Here is a 20,147-nt window from a genome sequence, read left to right as displayed (position 1 = left end):
CAGGGATTCAGTGGTAATCCTAATTTCAGGGATTCAGTGGTCTTTAGGGGTTCAGTGGTCATCTTAACTTTAGGAGTTCAATGACAATGTGAACTTCAGTAGTTCAGTGGTACTCTTAACTTCAGGGGTTCAGTAGTACTTTTTATTTCAGGGGTTCAGTGATCCTCTTAATTTCAGGGCTAACTTCAGAGGTTCACTTTAATCCAAGCTAAATTTAAGGGGTCGTTCAATTTGAGGTAAATGTAATCTCAGGTCAGTAGCAGTTTCGAACGTAATGTAATCCCAAACTCAGGTTTCAGAGGAAGGTAATCTTTATCCTAAAAAAAATCATGGATTCAGATAAACATGATATCAGGTTCATATAAGAAGAGGTTCAGGTTCATATAAGGAGAGGGTCAGGTTCATATAAGAAGAGGTTCAGGTTCATATAAGAAGAGGTTCAGGTTCATATAAGAAGAAGTTCAGGTTCATATAAGGAGAGGTTCAAGTTCATATAAGAAGAGGTTCAGGTTCATATAAGAAGAGGTTCAGATTCATATATGGAGAGGTTCAGGTTCATATAAGGAGAGGTTCAGGTTCATATATGGAGAGGTTCAGGTTCATATATGGAGAGGTTCAGGTTCATATAAGGAGAGGTTCAGGTTCATATAAGAAGAGGTTCAGGTTCATATAAGGAGAGGTTCAAGTTCATATAAGAAGGGGTTCAGGTTCATATAAGAAGAGGTTCAAGCTCATATAAGAAGTTCAGGTTCATATAAGGAGAGGTTCAAGTTCATATAAGAAGGGGTTCAGGTTCATATAAGAAGAGGTTCAAGTTCATATAAGGATAGGTTCAAGTTCATATAAGGAGAGGTTCAAGTTCATATAAGGAGAGGTTCAGGTTCATATAAGAAGAGGTTCAGGTTCATATAAAAAGAGGTTCAAGTTCATATAAGAAGAGGTTCAAGTTCATATAAGAAGAGGTTCAGGTGAACACAATTTCAAAACAAGATAAACAACTATGTAGGTGACAGCTAGCGTGACTATACTGGTTTAAAAGATGATTGACTTTAAAAAGATAACATTACGATTATTTACGATTTAGATGATAGACACAATAGATATCATGTTCAGAAAACATGGGCTCAAACGAAAGATAATTTAGGGTTATATATATATATATATATATATATATATATATATATATATATATATATATATATATATATATATATATATATATATATATATATAAGAGTGATACAAGAGTGGGTGATTTGAAACTTACTTAAAGTAGTACTAAACTTAATAAAAAGAAGTTCAAGATGAGGTTCAAAAATAAGGTTCACAACCAACATATCTTCTCATACTAAATGAGAAAGAAAGGGGGGGAGAACAGAGGGGTAAGATGAGAGAGGAAAGTGCGATACGAAGGGAGAAAAAGGGAAGAACGGAGGTAAGGAAGAAAGAGGGTAAGGGAAGGAGGGAGATGAAGATGAAGAGGAGGGAGGGAGGGAGGGAGGGAGATGGAAATGAAGAGCAGGAGGAGGGAGGGAGGTGGAGGAGGGGAGAGTAACAGACGAGGGCGGGGGAGGAGCCGGAAACATAATATCCCCATTAGCATGAGTTAATTGCTTTACGATCATTAGAACTAAGTATTCCTCGCTCCCCCCTCTTGATCACCTGGAGGACTCGACCTTCCAAAGAAATACAGAATTCAGTCCTTCGTCTGAACCTGAGACCCTCTCACATGGCAACCTGATCGTAAATTCGAACCCATTCGGGTTTACGTTATAACTCGACCCTTCCACTCGCAGAAACAGATGCTTAAACCTAGGAGGGTTAGATAGCACGAAGGCTTGATGCTTTAACATAGGAGGGTTGGATAGCACGAAGGCTTGATGCTTTAACCTAGGAGGGTTGGATAGCACGAAGGCTTGATACTTTAACCTAGGAGGGTTGGATAGCACGAAGGCTTGATGCTTTAACCTAGGAGGGTTGGATAGCACGAAGGCTTGATGCTTTAACATAGGAGGGTTGGATAGCACGAAGGCGTGTGATGGACTCGAAGGAAACCAGGTTGAAACTGAGTGACGAAGAGATTCTAACCCACGAACTAAGGTACTGGGTGGTGGAGGGTGGTGGCAGATTGTTAGAATCTATAGGCTGGGGAAGAGGGAACTAAGGAAAGGGGAAGGAGGTCTAACTAATGCCTCTGATGGTGTGCGGTGAGGAGGAGGGAGGGAGGAAGGGAGTGAAGGGAGTAATTCTAGAAATTAGGAGGAGGGAGTGAGGACCAAGAAGAGAGCAGGGGAGGTTGACCGAAGAAGGGTACCAAGTTATATATTTAAACCCTCATGGTCTAGATAGTCGGTTTAGATGGTGTTAGGTGATCTAGTGTGGGCAGTGTGTGTAGGCAGCTCCCCCTAAACTCTGCCAACTGTGACAACATGTATACATAACACCCCCACTGACCTTTCTTAAAATATATACCACACAGTGATTCCAAGTCCCTCTCCCCCTTTCATGATGTATATGTATATATATATACAAACTTACATTGTAAACAGCTACTATCATAATCCGTACTGGAGCCAAGCGGGTATATACATCCACCCTAGTGACATTCATCCTTTTTCTATGATGTATATGTGTCTCCCTCCGTTAAACTATACACATTCCCGTTGCTAACGTATCTGTTGTTTGGACATATACGTTTCCACAAGTGATGGTCCTGATGTCACTATATACATAAATTGATGATCTTAAACTCCCCACTAGTAATGAACACAGGTACCCCCATCACTATGTAACACAGGTACCCCATCACTATGTAACACAGGTACCCCATCACTATGTAACACAGGTACCCCATCACTATGTAACATAGGAACCCCATCACTATGTAAGACAGGAACCCCCATCACTATGTAACACAGGTACCCCATCACTATGTAACACAGGTACCCCATCACTATGTAACACAGGAACCCCATCACTATGTAACACAGAAACCCCATCACTATGTAAGACAGGAACCCCATCACTATGTAACACAGGAACCCCATCACTATGTAACACAGGAACCTCATCACTATGTAACACAGAAACCCCATCACTATGTAACACAGGAACCCCATCACTATGTAACACAGGAACCCCATCACTATGTAACACAGGAACCTCATCACTATGTAACACAGAAACCCCATCACTATGTAACACAGAAACCCCATCACTATGTAACACAGGAACCTCATCACTATGTAACACAGGAACCCCATCACTATGTAACACAGGAACCTCATCACTATGTAACACAGAAACCCCATCACCATGTAAGACAGGAACCCCCATCACTATGTAACACAGGTACCCCATCACTATGTAACACAGGAACCTCATCACTATGTAACACAGAAACCCCATCACTATGTAAGACAGGAACCCCCATCACTATGTAACACAGGTACCCCATCACTATGTAACACAGGAACCTCATCACTATGTAACACAGGAACCTCATCACTATGTAACACAGGAACCCCATCACTATGTAACACAGGAACTCCATCACTATGTAACACAGGTACCCCATCACTATGTAACACAGGAACCCCATCACTATGTAACACAGAAACCCCATCACTATGTAAGACAGGAACCCCCATCACTATGTAACACAGGAACCCCCACCAGAATGTAACACAGGGACCCCCACCAGCATGTAACACAAGGACTCCCACCAGCATGTAACACAAGGACCCCCACCAGTATATGACACAAGGACCCCCACCAGCATATAACACAGGGTCCCCTACCAGTATGTAACACAGGGACCATCACCATAAAACACAGGAACCCCCACCTACATGTAACACAGGGACCCCCACCAGCATGTAACACAGGGACTCCCATCACCATATAACACAGGGACCCCCACCAGCATGTAACACAGGGACCCCCACCTGTATGTAACACAGGGACCCCCACCTGTATGTAACACAGGGACCCCCACCAGCATGTAACACAGGGACCCCCACCTGTATGTAACACAGGGACCCCCACCAGCATGTAACACAGGGACCCCCACCTGTATGTAACATATCAACCATGTCTCCTTTATCAACCACCTACATCTACATCAACTATTTGTCCCATATCAATAACCTACCTCTCTCCTACATCAACCATATACACTTTCATTAACCATGTACTAAATCAATAACCAAGTACCATCTACATTAACCAAGAGCACCTACGTTAACCACTGAATTACCAACCACATCAACCAGAACCAACATGTACACCTAATTCAAGGATCCATATATACATCAACCACCTAAATGCCACCTACATCAACCATACACACCCACATCAACCATCCAGTTTCATCGACCGCTCTTGTCCAGACTCCCCCCAGCAATCCCTACACCAAGGCACTTCAACACTACTACCCCCATTAACCACTTCTAACTCCCTTTAGCAAGGCACTCCAAGACTACTACCCTTCCCCCTTCAACCACTTTAGTACTTCCTACACCAAGTGATTGAACAGTGACTTCGCCATCCCCTTCAACTACTCTCACACCAGTAACTTCAACTACGTCAACTAACTTAGAAATCTCCATCCCAATTCCTTCAAGACTGTCTGCCTTAACCACATCAACGCAACCTACACCAACCACAGAAACCCTAACTACGTCAAAAAACTAAATATCAACAATACCCCCACCCACTTCAGCTCAAGGTTTGCCAACCACTCTAGCATTGATGTGGCGACTACATCAACACAACCCTATTTCAAGGTCATCAATACAAGTACACATATCTAATACAACCGACAACAACCACATAAATAACACCTTAACAGTGCCGACATCAATTACTTGATCATCATATATAACCTGCGGTTGATACCCACATCAATTACTGCACGTTGCCCACGACAACTGGTAAATCCCATCTTTAACTAACCATTTCAACAGTGTCCATATCAACCACATTAGCAGCTCCCACACTGATCACTACAACACTCCCCACTACAACACTACTCATGTCAACTACTTCAACTCCAACCATAGCAAACACTTTAAAACAGTGACCACACCAACTACTTCAATAGCGTTCGTACTGAATACTTCAACCATAACAGCATCAACCATTCCAACAATGCCCCTTCAATTACTCCACCAGTGACCACAACACCCACTTCAACAGTGTTTACACCAATCAAACGGTGCACACACCAACCACATCAATACTACCCACATAAACCACTGCCCGGACCACCCATGCACCGCTGCATAAACCAAAGCAGAATTGTGCACAGCAATCGATCCAGCACTGCCGACATAAACCACTGCAACTCTTCCCACACCAATCACTATAACGTTGCCCATATAAACCCATACTAAAACTACCCACACCAAGCTCTGCAATCATTGCCAGCCCACACCAAGCTCTGCAATCATTGCCAGCCCACACCACTGCAGAGCCACACAAAGAAACCCAACAGCCCACAGCAACCATAAGCACTAGCCTTACCCACACCAAGTGCATTGCCACCACCTACATCATTCAATCCACTTACATTAAACCCACACCCACTGAACCCATGTATACTCACCCACACCGACTGAACCCACGTGTTCTAAACCACTCCCACTAATCCCACGAATAATAACCCACTCCCACTGAACCCACGTATACTAACCCACACTCGCTGAACCCATGATCAATGAACCCACTAACACCGACTAAAACTACCCACTAAACCCACGTATGCTAGCCCACATCCACTGAGCTCAGGCATACTAGTCCACACTCATTGAACCCACGTAAACTAACACGCACGCTAACCTACATCCACTGAACCCATGTATGGTGGACCACAACCAGGGAACCTACACTTGCTCACCAACATCAACCGAACCCACGTACGGTAACCCACGCCCACTGAGCCCCAAACCCACACCCTACACATCAATCACATCAACACCAATACATCAACAACCACGTCCCCTTGGCAGCACCCAACCACTTGTGGGTTACCAACACTCGTTACACCAGCTGAGCCGCAGGGGGTCACACGCCACCTGTACCACCTAGTCACCACCTGTACCACCTAAACACCACCTGTACTACCTAAACACCACCTGTACCATCTAACGACCACCAGGATCACCTAGTCACCACCTAAACACTACCTGTGCCACCTAAACACCACCTGTATCACCTAGTCACCACCTGTACCACCTAGACACCACCTGTACCACCTAGTCATCATCTGTACTACCTTAAGCACCAACATACAACGACCATCAACAACCAGGATACAACCACGTACACCAACCACCACCTAACACACCTAGAGTTACTCCGTACATTTAATACCACCTAACACACCTAGAGTTACCACGTACATTTAATACCACCTAACACACCTAGAGTTACCACTACACCAACCGCCACCTAACGCACCTAGAGTTACCACGTACACCAACCACCACCTAACACACTTAGAGTTACCACGTGCACCAACCACCACCTAACACACCTAGAGTTACCATGTACACCAACAACCACCTAACAAACCTTGAATTACCACGTACACCAACCACCACCTAACACAACTAGAGTTGCCACGTACACCAACCACCACCTAACACACTTAGAGTCATCACGTACACCAACCACCACCTAACACACCTAGAGTTACCACGTACACCATCTACCACCTAGCACATCTAGAGTTACCACGTACACCAACCACAACCTAACACACCTAGAATTACCACGTACGCCATCTACCACCTAGCACATCTAGAGTTACCACGTACACCAACCACAGCCTAACACACCTTGAGTTACCACGTGCACCAACCACCACCTAACACACCAAGAGCTACCACGTAAACCAATCACCACCTAGCACACCTGGAGTTACCAAGTATACCAACCAGCACCTAACACACCTAGAGTTACCACGTACACCAACCACCACCTAACACACCTAGAGTTACCACGTACACCACCTACCACCTAAACACACCTAGAGTTACCACGTACACCAACTACCACCTAACACACCAAGAGTTACCACGTAAACCAATCACCACCTAGCACAACTGGAGTTACCACGTACACCAACCACCACCTAACACACCTAGAGTTACCACGTACACCAACCACCACCTAACACGCCTAAAGTTACCACGTACACCAACCACAACCTAACACCTAGAGCTACCACGTACACCAACCAACACCTAACACACCTAGAGTCACCACGTACACCACCTACCACCTAAACACACCTAGAGTTACCACGTACACCAACTACCACCTAACACACCAAGAGTTACCACGTAAACCAATCACCACCTAGCACAACTGGAGTTACCACGTACACCAACCAGCACCTAACACACCTAGAGTTACCACGTACACCAACCACCACCTGACACACCTAGAGTTACCATGTACACCAACCACCACCTAACGCACCTAAAGTTACCACGTACACCAACCACAACCTAACACACCTAGAGTTACCACGTACACCAACTACCACCTAACACACCAAGAGTTACCACGTAAACCAATCACCACCTAGCACAACTGGAGTTACCACGTACACCAACCACCACCTAACACACCTAGAGTTACCACGTACACCAACCACCACCTAACACACCTAGAGTTACCACGTACACCACCTACCACCTAAACACACCTAGAGTTACCACGCACATCAACCACTACCTGACACACTTAGAGTTGCCACGTACACCAACCACCACCTAACACATCTAAAGTTACCACGCACACCAACCACCACCGAACACCTAGAGTTACCACATACACCAACCACCACCTAACACATCTAGAGTTACCACGTACACCTACCACCACCTAACACACCTAGAGTTACCACGTACACCAACCACCACCTAACACACCTTGAGTTACCACATACATTTACTACCACCTAACACACCTAGATTACCACGTACACCAACCAACACCTAACACACCTAGAGTTATCACGTACACTAACAACCACTTAACACACCTAGAATACCAAGTACACCGACCACCACCTAACACATATAGTTACCACATACACCAACCACCACCGAACACACCTAGAGTTACTATGTACACAAATTATCACCTACGACACCTAGAGTTACCGCGTGCACCAACTACCACCTAGCACACCCACAAGTACCACCTGCACCAACTACCACCTAGCATACCCAGAGTTACCACGTACACCAACCACCACCTATCACACCCAGAGTTACTGCGTACACAAACTATCACCTACGACACCTAGAGTTACCACGTACACCAACCACCACCTAGCACATCCAGAAATACCACGTACACCAACACCACCTACCACACCCAGTTACCACGTACACCAACCACCACCTATCACACCCAGATTTACCACAGACACCAACTAACATCTACTACACAAATTAGTTACCACGTACACCAATCACCACTACCACAACCAGAGTTACCACGTATAGCAACCACGATCTACCACATCCAGAATTACCCAGTACATCAACCATCACCTATCACACCCAGAGTTACCACGTACACAAACCACCAACTACTAAATCCAGAGTTACCAGGTATACCAAACACCACCAAGACATCAAAAGTTACCACATACACCAACCATTACCTACAATACCCAGGGTTACCACGTACACAAACCACCACCTATCACACTCAGCGTTATCTCATTCTCCAACCATCATCTACCACACAAATTAATTACCACGTACACCAACCATCACCTACCACAACCAAAGTTACCACGTACACCAACCACTGCCTACCACACCCAGAGTTACCACGTAAACCAACCACCACCTACAACACCCAATGTTACCACGTACATCAGCCATCACCTACAACACCCAGGGTTACCACGTACACTAGCCATCAACTACAACACTTAATGTTACCACGTGCACCAACCACCACGTACAACACCCAAGGTTACCACGTACACCAGCCACCACCTACAAGACTCCGGATTACCACGTACACCAGCCATTACCTACAACACCCAAGGCTACCACGTACACCAGCCGTTACCTGCAACAACCAGGGTTACCACGTACACCAGCCTTGACCTACAACACCCAGAGTTACCACGTACACCAGCCGTCACTTACAACACCAACCATTACCTACAACACCCAAAGTTGCCACGTACACAAACCACCACCTATCACACCCAGAGTTATCACATTCACCAACCACCATCTACCACACAAATTAATTACCACGTACACCGACCATCACCTACTACATCCAGAGTTACCACGTACACAAAACGCCACCTGCGACACCCAGAGGTACCAAGCATACCAACCACCACCTACCACACCCAGAATACCACGTACACCAACCATCACCTACAACACCCAGGGTAACCACGTACACCAGCCATCACCTACAACACCCGGGGTTACCACGTACATTAGCCATCACTTACAACACCCAGGGTTACCACGCACACCAGCCATCACCTACAACACCCAGGGTTACCACGTACACCAGCCTTGACCTACAACACCCAGAGTTACCACGTACACCAGCAATCACCTGCAACACCCAGGTTACCACGTACAGCAACCATCACCTATAACACCCAGGGTTACCACGTACACCAAATACCACCTACCATATCCAGAGGTACCACTCACACCAACCATCACTTACCACACCTACCACACCCAGAATTACCACGTACACCAACTACCACCTACAACACCCAAGGTTACCACGTACACCGTCCATCCTCTACAACAGCCAGGGTTACCACACACACCAGCCGTCACTTACAACACCAACCATTACCTACAACACCCAAAGTTGCCACGTACACAAACCACCACCTATCACACCCAGAGTTATCACATTCACCAACCACCATCTACCACACAAATTGATTACCACGTACACCGACCATCACCTACTACACCCAGAGTTACCACGTACACCAAGCACCACCTACCACACTCATTTACCACGTACACCGAACACCACCTACCATAACCAGACTTACCACGTACACCAGCCATCACCTAAAAATACCCACGGTTACCATATACACCAACCATCACCTACAACACCCATGGTTACCACGTACATCAAACACCAGCTACCACATTCAGAGATGAGACGTACATCAAAGATCAGTTACTACACCAAGAGTCACCACGTACACCAAACACCATCTATGACACCCAGATTTACCACGTACACCAACCATCACCTACCACATCCAGTGTTACCACGTACACCAAACGCCACCTGCGACACCCAGTGGTACCAAGCCTACCAATCACCACCTACCACACCCAGAATTACCACGTACACCAACCATCACCTACAACACCCAGTGTTACCACGTACACCAGCCATCACCTACAACACCCAGGGTTACCACGTACATTAGCCATCACTTACAACACCCAGGGTTACCACGCACACCAGCCATCACTTACAACACCCCGGGTTACCACGTACATCAAGCACCACCTACCACATCCAAAGGTACCTCGTATACCAACAATCACCTACCACACCCAGAGTTACCACGTACACCAACCACTACCTACCATACCCAAACTTACCATGTGCACCAAACACCACCTACGACACACACAGTTACCTCGTATACCAACCACCGACTACTACATCCAGAGTTACCACGTACACCAACCATCACCAACCATACCCAGAGTTACTATATATACTAATCATCCCTTACCACACCCAGAGATACCACGTACACCAGCAATTACCCACCACATCCAGAGTTACCACGTACACACGCCCCCAACTACTAAATCCAGAGTTACCAAGTAAACCAAACACCACCCAAGACATAAAAAGTTACCACGTACACCAACCACCACCTACAACACCCAGGGTTACCACGCACACCAGCCATCACCTACAACACCCAGGGTTACCACGTACATTAGCCATCACTTACAACACCCAGGGTTACTACGCACACCAGCCATCACCTACAACACCCCGGGTTACCACGTACATCAAGCACCACCTACCACATCCAAAGGTACCTCGTATACCAACAGTCACCTACCACATCCAGAGTTACCACGTAAACCAAATATCACTTACTACACCAAGAGTTACCACGTGTACCAACCAATACATACCACACACAGATTTACCATGTACACCAAACACCACATACCATAATCAGAGTTACCAAACACATCAACCAAGATTGCCCCACACCATAGCTACCACGTACAACAACCCCACTTACACTCAGAGTTACCATGTACACCAATCATCACCTACTACACCCAGAGTTACCACGTACATCAACCACTGTCTACAACATCCAGAGTTACCACGTATACAAGTCATCACCTACCACACCCATGGTTACCACGTACACCAACCACCACCTACCACACCCAGACTTACCAAGTACCTACAACACACAGAATTACCACGTACACTAATCTAACCTAAGAGAACCAAGGTTACCACGTACACTAACTACCACCTACCACGCCTAGTTATCATGAGCACCAACAACCACCTATCATACCCAGAGTTAATACGTACACCAACCAACATCTAACACGTCCAGGTTCAAAGGTGCGCCAATCACCAACTAAGACACCCACGTATACCAACCACCACCTCCCACATCTAGAAATCCCACGTAGAGCAATCAACACTCACTGTTCCCAGAGTTACCACGTTCACCAACCACAACCTGCCACACCCAGAATTGCCACGTAACCGACCAGCCACGTACACTCACCTACCACATCCAGAGTTACCACGTACACCAACCACCACCAACTACATCTAGAGTTACCACGTACACCAACCCCAACCTACCACACCTAGAGTTACCACGTACGCCAACCACCATCTACTACACTTAGAGTTACCACGTACGCCAACCACTACTTACTACACTTAAGAGTTACCAGTTACACCAATGACCATCTTTCACACCCGGAGTTAGTACGTGCATCACCTACCAGCTGAAATACACCAGAGTTACAAAGTATACCAACCAGCACCTACAACACCCAGAGTTACCACGTACACCAACCACTACCTACCACGCCCAGAAATACCACTTACACCAACCACCAAATCTAGGGTTACCACGCACACCAACCAATATATACCACACCCTGAGTTATCACGTACACAAATCACCACATGCGATTACCAGAGTTACCAAGTACACCAACGATACACAGAGGAACCTATATACATCCCAGCTATATACATCACTTCCTATACAAGACAGTTGTAGAATGTGTCAAAACTACAACTTCTACTATACGTCCACCTCCACTAGCACTTACACCTACGACCATCCACCTCCACTTGCACCTACTTCCACCTCCACTTACGCCTACACCCACGACCATCCACCTCTACTAGCACCTACACCTATGACCATCCACTTCCACTAGCACCTACACCCACGACCATCCACCTCCACTTGCACCTACTTCCACCTCCACTTACGCCAACACCTACGACCGTCCACCTCTACTAGCACCTACACCCACCTCCACTAGCACCTACACCTATGACCATCCACCTCCACTAGCACCTACACCCACGACCATCCACCTCCACTAGCGCCTACACCCACCTCCACTAGCACCTACACCCACGACCATCCACCTCCACTAGCGCCTACACCCACGACCATCCACCTCCACTGGCAACTACAGCCACGACCATCCACCACCACCTACACCCACAACCATCCACCGCCACCAGCACCTACACCCACGACCATCCACCACCACCTACACCCACAACCATCCACCGGCACCAGCACCTACACCCACAACCATCCACCGGCACCAGCACCTACACCCACGACCATCCACCAGCACCTACACCCACTAGACAACACCCAGGAGCCCCAGTTTGAACCGAGCATTAGCCTCCATAAAACTAACCACGTACCTTCTCTCTCCTCTTCTAAGGTCGAGAGGTCTGTGTGAGGGAGGGAGGACACCACCCGAGGACGCGAGACGGCCTTCCTTCGTTCCCTTCTCCACCAAATATCTCCAAAAAAAAAAAAAATATATATATATATATAACCAACCACCGTCACCACCACAACCACAACCACCACCACCACTCATCATCACTACCACCACCACCATCTCTCACGGTTGTGCGTGTGTGTCTGCCTCCTGACAAGCTTTGGCGCCCCCAACCCCCCAAAAGGAGAGTCGGCGTGAGAAGGCGTCTTGTCCTCCCTCAGCCACGTACAGTGTACAGAAGACCAGAGTACCTTGGGATGACGAGCAAGTCCCTCGGACGCCTGCAGTCGGTAGAGCGAGCGTCTCTCGTCACCCAAGACTGAAGGATATATATTTTACGTGTGATCATTTTGTAAGGGGGTTTTGTTGGTATCTTGTTCAATGGAAGGTGTTCTTGTTGTTGTTGAATAAACCTTAGGAGTTGTGTAGTGTCTGTGTCACGTGTCTTTGTTCATAAAGTGTGCTGTATCGACAACATTATTAATCAATATAGACAAAGAAATAATTGTGAGATAGAGAGAGAAAGAGTGTGTGTGTGTGTGAGAGTGAGAAAAGAAAATATTAAGAAACGGTGAAGGACTTTAACCAGTCTTGGTGGAAATTACTCAGTCCTCAACGACTTGACCAGAATGGTGAGAACTACCCAGCTCTAAGCTATAGATCAACAAACAGTTGATCTCCTCTTTTCGCTTCGTCCGGTCTCGAGACGCTGGGTCTTCTACCTACATACATCCTCACCCAGTGGTACCCAGTAGAGCTGTAAGGGCAGCAGTAGCAGGCAGCCGTGCCCGTTGCGTATTGCTTTTCCTCCAGTGCCAGTGTGGACGGCTCCTCTCCCTCACTCCCGGCTCTCGTCCACTCCTCCTCCTCCTCCTCCCATTCTGTCCTTCCTCACTCTCGGCAGTTGCCTCTTGATCTCTGGCCGTAATCTTAAGAGCCCTTCAGACCCTGAAGTGTAGGGCCCTCCACGTCGGCTCCCCTCTCATTACTAAACAAAACCCAGCCGGGGCAAGTCAGGTCGGGTGCACCTCCAATGAAAGGAAAGGGAGAAGAGAACATATTTTAATTACAGCTGAAGCCACGACCGACCGAGATAAGGCATGAGCGGTCGAGAGCCACACGACCCAGCGGCACCCGAGGTCTCCACCACAACGTCCTGTTGACTCTCTCTCTCTCTCTCTCCTGACCCCACGCCTCGAGTATGGATGGAGGCGCATCCCAGTAATCCTTAGAATCAAGTGTGTATCACAGATATTAACGTCACACGTCTATTAAACCTCAGATAGATAGAGACTTGATCCTCCACAATGCCCGTGCCGGATGTCGTGAGGAACTTCGTGGTGCCAGGGTTGAACCTGAGCCTACAGGAGATATGGGATGCCCTATACGACTGCATGAAGGAGCCTCGGGTCCAGAGAAAGATTGTTCTGGTGATCGTGAGTATAGCGCTGCTCTTGGACAACATGTTGTACATGGTCATCGTGCCCATCATTCCCGATTACCTGCGAAACATTGGCTCCTGGACTACCCACCTGGAAGGGGGGAGCATGATCAGATTCAACGAGTCTAACACGAGATATTACAGCAACGCGACTGGAAACTACTCCATCACGGATACGCATATCAAAACGAAGCTTATAAACCAGGCGGTGGTTTACGAGGGCGAGGACACAGCCATCGGGATCCTCTTCGCCTCGAAGGCTCTCATCCAGCTCATGATCAACCCCATCTCTGGCACCGTCATAGACAGGGTCGGCTACGATATCCCTATGACCTTTGGTCTCGTCATCATGTTCTTCTCCACCGCCATCTTCGCTTGCGGTCGCTCGTACGGTGTGCTCTTCTTCGCCAGGAGTCTCCAGGGTGTCGGATCTGCGTTTGCCGACACCTCTGGTCTGGCCATGATCGCCGACACCTACACCGAGGAGGCGGAGCGGACCAAGGCTCTGGGTATAGCTCTGGCCTTTATATCCTTCGGGTGTCTCGTGGCGCCACCCTTTGGCGGCACACTGTACCAGCTTGCCGGGAAACAACTGCCCTTCTTAATCTTGGCCTTTGTGTCACTGTTCGACGCCATGATGTTGCGGCTGGTCATGAGGCCCATCAAGGACCAGAAGAAAGAGATGGGACACGAGTATAAGAAGGGAACCCCGATCTACAAGTTGTTCATGGACCCTTACATCTTGTGCTGCGCTGGAGCGCTCATGATGTCCAATGTGTCCCTGGCCTTCCTGGAACCCACCATCAGCGTGTGGATGATGGACAACATGCACGTGGAGGAGTGGCAGCTGGGGATGATCTGGCTCCCGTCTTTCTTCCCCCACGTCGCTGGTGTCGTGTTGACGGTCAAGATGTCTAGGAAGTACCCCAGCTACCAGTGGCTGATGGCTGCCTTCGGCTTGGCTCTGGAAGGCCTAAGTTGCTTTTTCCTACCCTTCGCCACCAATTATTGGATCGTCATGATGCCCATCTGTACCATATGCTTCGGCATCGCTCTCATAGACACAGCGCTCCTCCCAACCCTCGGGTATCTGGTGGACACGCGTTACGTGAGCGTATACGGCTCCATCTACGCCATTGCGGACATCTCTTACTCCTTCGCCTACGCCTTCGGGCCGATGATCGCTGGCAGCGTCGTCGCCAGCATCGGCTTCGTGGCTCTGAACATCGGCATCGCCTTCTCCAACTTGGTCTACTGCCCGATCCTCTACTCCCTCCGCCACGTGTATGACTACAAGCCCTTCGAGGACGAGTGCCAAGAGCAGCTCAAGATGGGCGACCCGCCCACTGGGGACTTCCAGACCTACACGATGCAGGAGGGGCAACACGTGCCCAGCGACGGCAAGAGCAACCAGCCAGAGTACGCCAAGCTGTCTAAGGGCGTCCAGCAGGAGAACTACAACACCTACGAGTCTATGGAGATGCAGGTCACAGACTACAACAACCAGGGGGTCAACGGTCACGTGACCGGAGACAACAGGACAGTGAACCAACGCCAAGTGGACAACAACCCCTTCAGGCAACAACAACAACAACAACAACTACAACAACAACAACAACAACAACAACAACAACAAAGCATGCAGCATGGAAGTTTTCACTATGACCAGTAGATGTCTCCCTTCACCACTGTAAATATTGATAAGTGTTATGCATTAATGAGAGTTATTCGTTCGTTACTTTATGAGAAAAAAAAAAAGAAGACGAAGAAGAAAAACCAAAAAAACCCCCCCCCCCAAAAAAAAGAAGAAAGAAGAAAGATTCGTATTAATCATCATTTCCAATGTGTGTTGTACATACGAGTTGTCGACCCCTCCCCAAACCTGGATTTGTAAACTCCCAATCCCACGATTTCACGCTTCAAGGTTTTTAAACCCTACTTGGTCTGTTGACGTCGTGTTTCATTTGTTTTAATTTTCTATAGACGACTGTGTCATCAACGCAATAAAAGAAGGATCAGTTGACCAATGTCTTTACCTATGATATAAGGACCGTAACGATGACATGGCCTACGTATTATTATAGTGTAAAGTGTCTGTCTCATTTAGATGGTGTGAATATATTTAGTGTGTACAGGGCGAACCAAATTGTTATATCCAGTAATTTGCAAGCCACGAACAGATGCGCAAGTTTACTTTCTTTGCTGACCCGTGCAAGGTCAGACCTTCAGGCCTTACGCTATGTAGTGAACTTTCCTGTTTCTGATGTCAATACTGGTTGGTGTAGTTCTAGATGTACATAGTTAGGATCTATTAAAGAAAGTTGAGGGATCCGGCACCCAAGGCTCAGCCATGGTTCAGACGAAGGAGGTACATGGATTAGACAGAGTAAAGATAATAAAGATATTAAAGATAATAAAGATATTAAAGATAAATAAAGATATTAAAGATAAATAAAGATATTAAAGATAAATAAAGATATTAAAGATAAATAAAGATATTAAAGATAAATAAAGATGTTAAAGATAAATAAAGATATTAAAGATAAAGATATTAAAGATAATAAAGATATCAAAGATAAATAAAGATATTAAAGGTAAATAAAGATATCAAAAATAATAAAGATAATGAAGATAATAAAGATAGTGGGAAGTGAGGCCTCACAACTGACTAGCTTGTCCACATATCACAGTGATAATGATAATAACAATGATTATTGATAAAAAAAAGATAAACGATGATAATGTTAATGAATATCAATTGTATTACTACCACTACTACCACTACTATTAATAATAATAATAATAATAATGATAATAATAATAATAATAATGATAATAATAATAATAATAATAATAATAAATATAATAATAATATTGATAATAATAATATCACTAATAATAATAATGATAATAATAATAATAATAATAATAATAATAATAATAATGATAATGATAATAATAATAATAATAACATTAGCCTCAGATAACCACATGTTATAGATATACCAAAGTAAATTCTTGGAACATTCAAAGATGAGGTATATCATGCAAAATCTTTCCACCACTCTAATTGTTTGGTAAGATCACGTTAATACACAACCCTTCACTGTGCTCTCGACCACCACCACAGCGATAGCGATGGACGAAGACATTACGATAGCAGCTAAACGTATATCTTTTCACCAAAAGAATCCTTAGCAGAGAAGATTTACTTGAGGCAGTGAATCAAAGAACTCTAACCAATTTATGCAAGAAATAAGCAAACAATCGTGGAAAAAAAATAGCAGCTATCGTTAGCAATAGAGAGCCAGCTATCGTTAAAAAAAAAAATCAACCAGCATCAGTGGCACGATATAGCTACGTATCGTGAAAACAATAGCCAGATATCGTTGCTGAGAAATAGCCTCCCCAAAAAATCGTCAGACAATAGCCATTTAAGACGAGAAATCCTTAACATCGTAAAGGAGAGCGATTAATAGCGAGAAATAGCCCAGATATCGTAGCAAAAATCAGCCACGGCGGGTAAGGGGAAGAGCCGATGGCGGCCAGAAATAGCGGACCGTGGCGGGGTTTTGGCGTGCAGGGTCGTCCCCGACATTAGCCCATCACGAGCCGTCTGCACGCAGTTCTTACCGTAGCCAGTCTCACGAATCACTCTAGAATAGCGATCTTTTACGGTTATGCCTTTTCTGAAACCTTACGTAAGGCAGAGCAACCAATCACTTGCTTTCGAGCGTTTTTATTTTACCTTTTTTTTTTAAAAACGTTTTGAAACGCGAACGAACTATTTGAGAGCGTTCTGTACATACGAATCCGGATTGACTTTTAGGTATCGTCCATTTAGTTGGGAGAGAAGAAGAAAAATAAAATTTTTTTTAGCGTGTCGTTTGGGGGGTCAGTGTCTGACCTGCCTCTGTATATCGCTCGGCCTTACGTCTGGTTTTAGGAATGTGACTCGTCAGTTGTTGGGAACCTTGTACATACATTTATATTGAGATATCTATCGATCTATTATCTATCTATCTATCTACATATATATATATATATATATATATATAGTTTGGTGTATGTGTTTCTGTGCGCGCGAGTATATGAGTATGTATGTGTGTTATTTCTCTCTCTCTCTCTCTCTCTCTCTCTCTCTCTCTCTCTCTCTCTATATATATATATATATATATATATATATATATATATATATATATAAGAATGAATTATGATCCCTTTGTGAATGAGACAGTCCAAGATAATGAAACAAAATAATGTATTAAATTATAAACTGATATCAAGAATTTCGGTCGGGTAGCTAAGACACAGATTACCAAGACGACTTGTGTTCTGATGACCCTAGGATTATCATAGACAATACCGGGTCACTTGAGTGTACAACCATCTATGACACTTAAAGTGCGAGTGTACACCGCCTCCTCCTGGGTGTGCGAATGTAAGGCTCCAGTTCATATGTGTAACGACATTAAGCAAGTACTGAAAACGAGGCACAAAAGCTAAATTTGTGAGGCTTTACCAAATGTTCTATTTTCTTATAAAGATATGCTTTAAAACAACAACAAGTTGACATGGTGGTTTGTCGGGTATAATGTGGTGTAGCAGATGGCGAGGGACAGAGGAGCAAAACCTCTCGGGAGCAGATATCCAACTGATATTTACAGGGAAGTGAGAGAGAGCGGTAACAGTGGAAGTGTAGAGAAAACGGAATCAATTTTTAACGCCAGACTGAAAGAGTTTATGTGATTTTTTTTTTTTTTTCTTCTTAGATTCGCCTCTATCGAGTTTATACGCGTCGCTAGAAACTTCCCCAGAGAAGAAAGGTGAACATTACAAAGGAACGGAATAATCTTTTGTATAGCAAGAACAAAATGTTCCAAAGAGATGAAACTTTGACATCAGACCAGGAGTCCAAAGTTTGATGAGGCATTTGGCTTTTTGAATATGACAGGGTTTTCAGGATACATCAGGTATGGTGATATAAAGCACCTTTATCGTGATGGGGAATCGAGCTCCAGAACAATGATGTATATATTGTCTGGAGTTTTAATGAGAGCGACTGGAAGAAATTGAGCGTTAAACGCATTAAAAAAAAAAGCTTGTCTTGCTATAGAAATCTGTCCAAATCTGAGAATACATGCGCATCTTTAACGAGATGAGACGTAGATCAAAGAAGAAACGATGGATTATATCTGAAAGACGAGAGGGAATACAGTGTCGAATCCTCAAGCGTAAGGGCACATGCATTTGATTATTTACTGAAACAAGAAGGATATGCAAGCTGATGAAGGGCACGAAGAACGTAGGGTACAAGATAGAACCTTGAGGAACACCGCTGTTGGTAGGGAAGGAGGGTGAGGTTGATCTATTGACAGAAACAGACAGAACAGACGGCAAAAAAAAAAAATGTAATAACAGTAAGGGAGGAAATCCAAAAGATAAAGCCTCGATACTTAACCTTGTCAAAAACTTTCGAAATATTCAGGGACGTAATTTGGGATCATCCAATGTATGATCTCAGAGAAGTGTAAACACAGGGAAAAGCATCACCAGAGAACCTCACTTCGTGAAAGCCATACTGATGATCAGAAACCGGACTTTGTCGTCCG

The 20,147-nt window shown here is 45.4% G+C and overlaps 2 protein-coding genes across 4 annotated transcripts in view; both read left to right on the top strand.

The window, feature by feature from the left end:
- ChAT (Choline acetyltransferase) overlaps positions 1-20,147 on the top strand; it is a 328,988-nt gene that overhangs the window by 173,364 nt on the left and 135,477 nt on the right. The window lies entirely within an intron of this gene.
- LOC139750035 (vesicular acetylcholine transporter-like) lies at positions 14,402-17,794 on the top strand. The gene is made up of 2 exons (XM_071664372.1): positions 14,402-16,113; positions 17,725-17,794. Exons 1-2 carry the CDS (start codon positions 14,402-14,404, stop codon positions 17,792-17,794), a joined length of 1,782 nt encoding a protein of 593 aa, XP_071520473.1.

The sequence above is a fragment of the Panulirus ornatus genome, chromosome 9 (assembly GCF_036320965.1).
Source record: "Panulirus ornatus isolate Po-2019 chromosome 9, ASM3632096v1, whole genome shotgun sequence".
Classification (NCBI taxonomy): Eukaryota; Metazoa; Arthropoda; class Malacostraca; order Decapoda; family Palinuridae; genus Panulirus; species Panulirus ornatus.
This window is presented reverse-complemented; position numbering and strand designations above follow the sequence as displayed.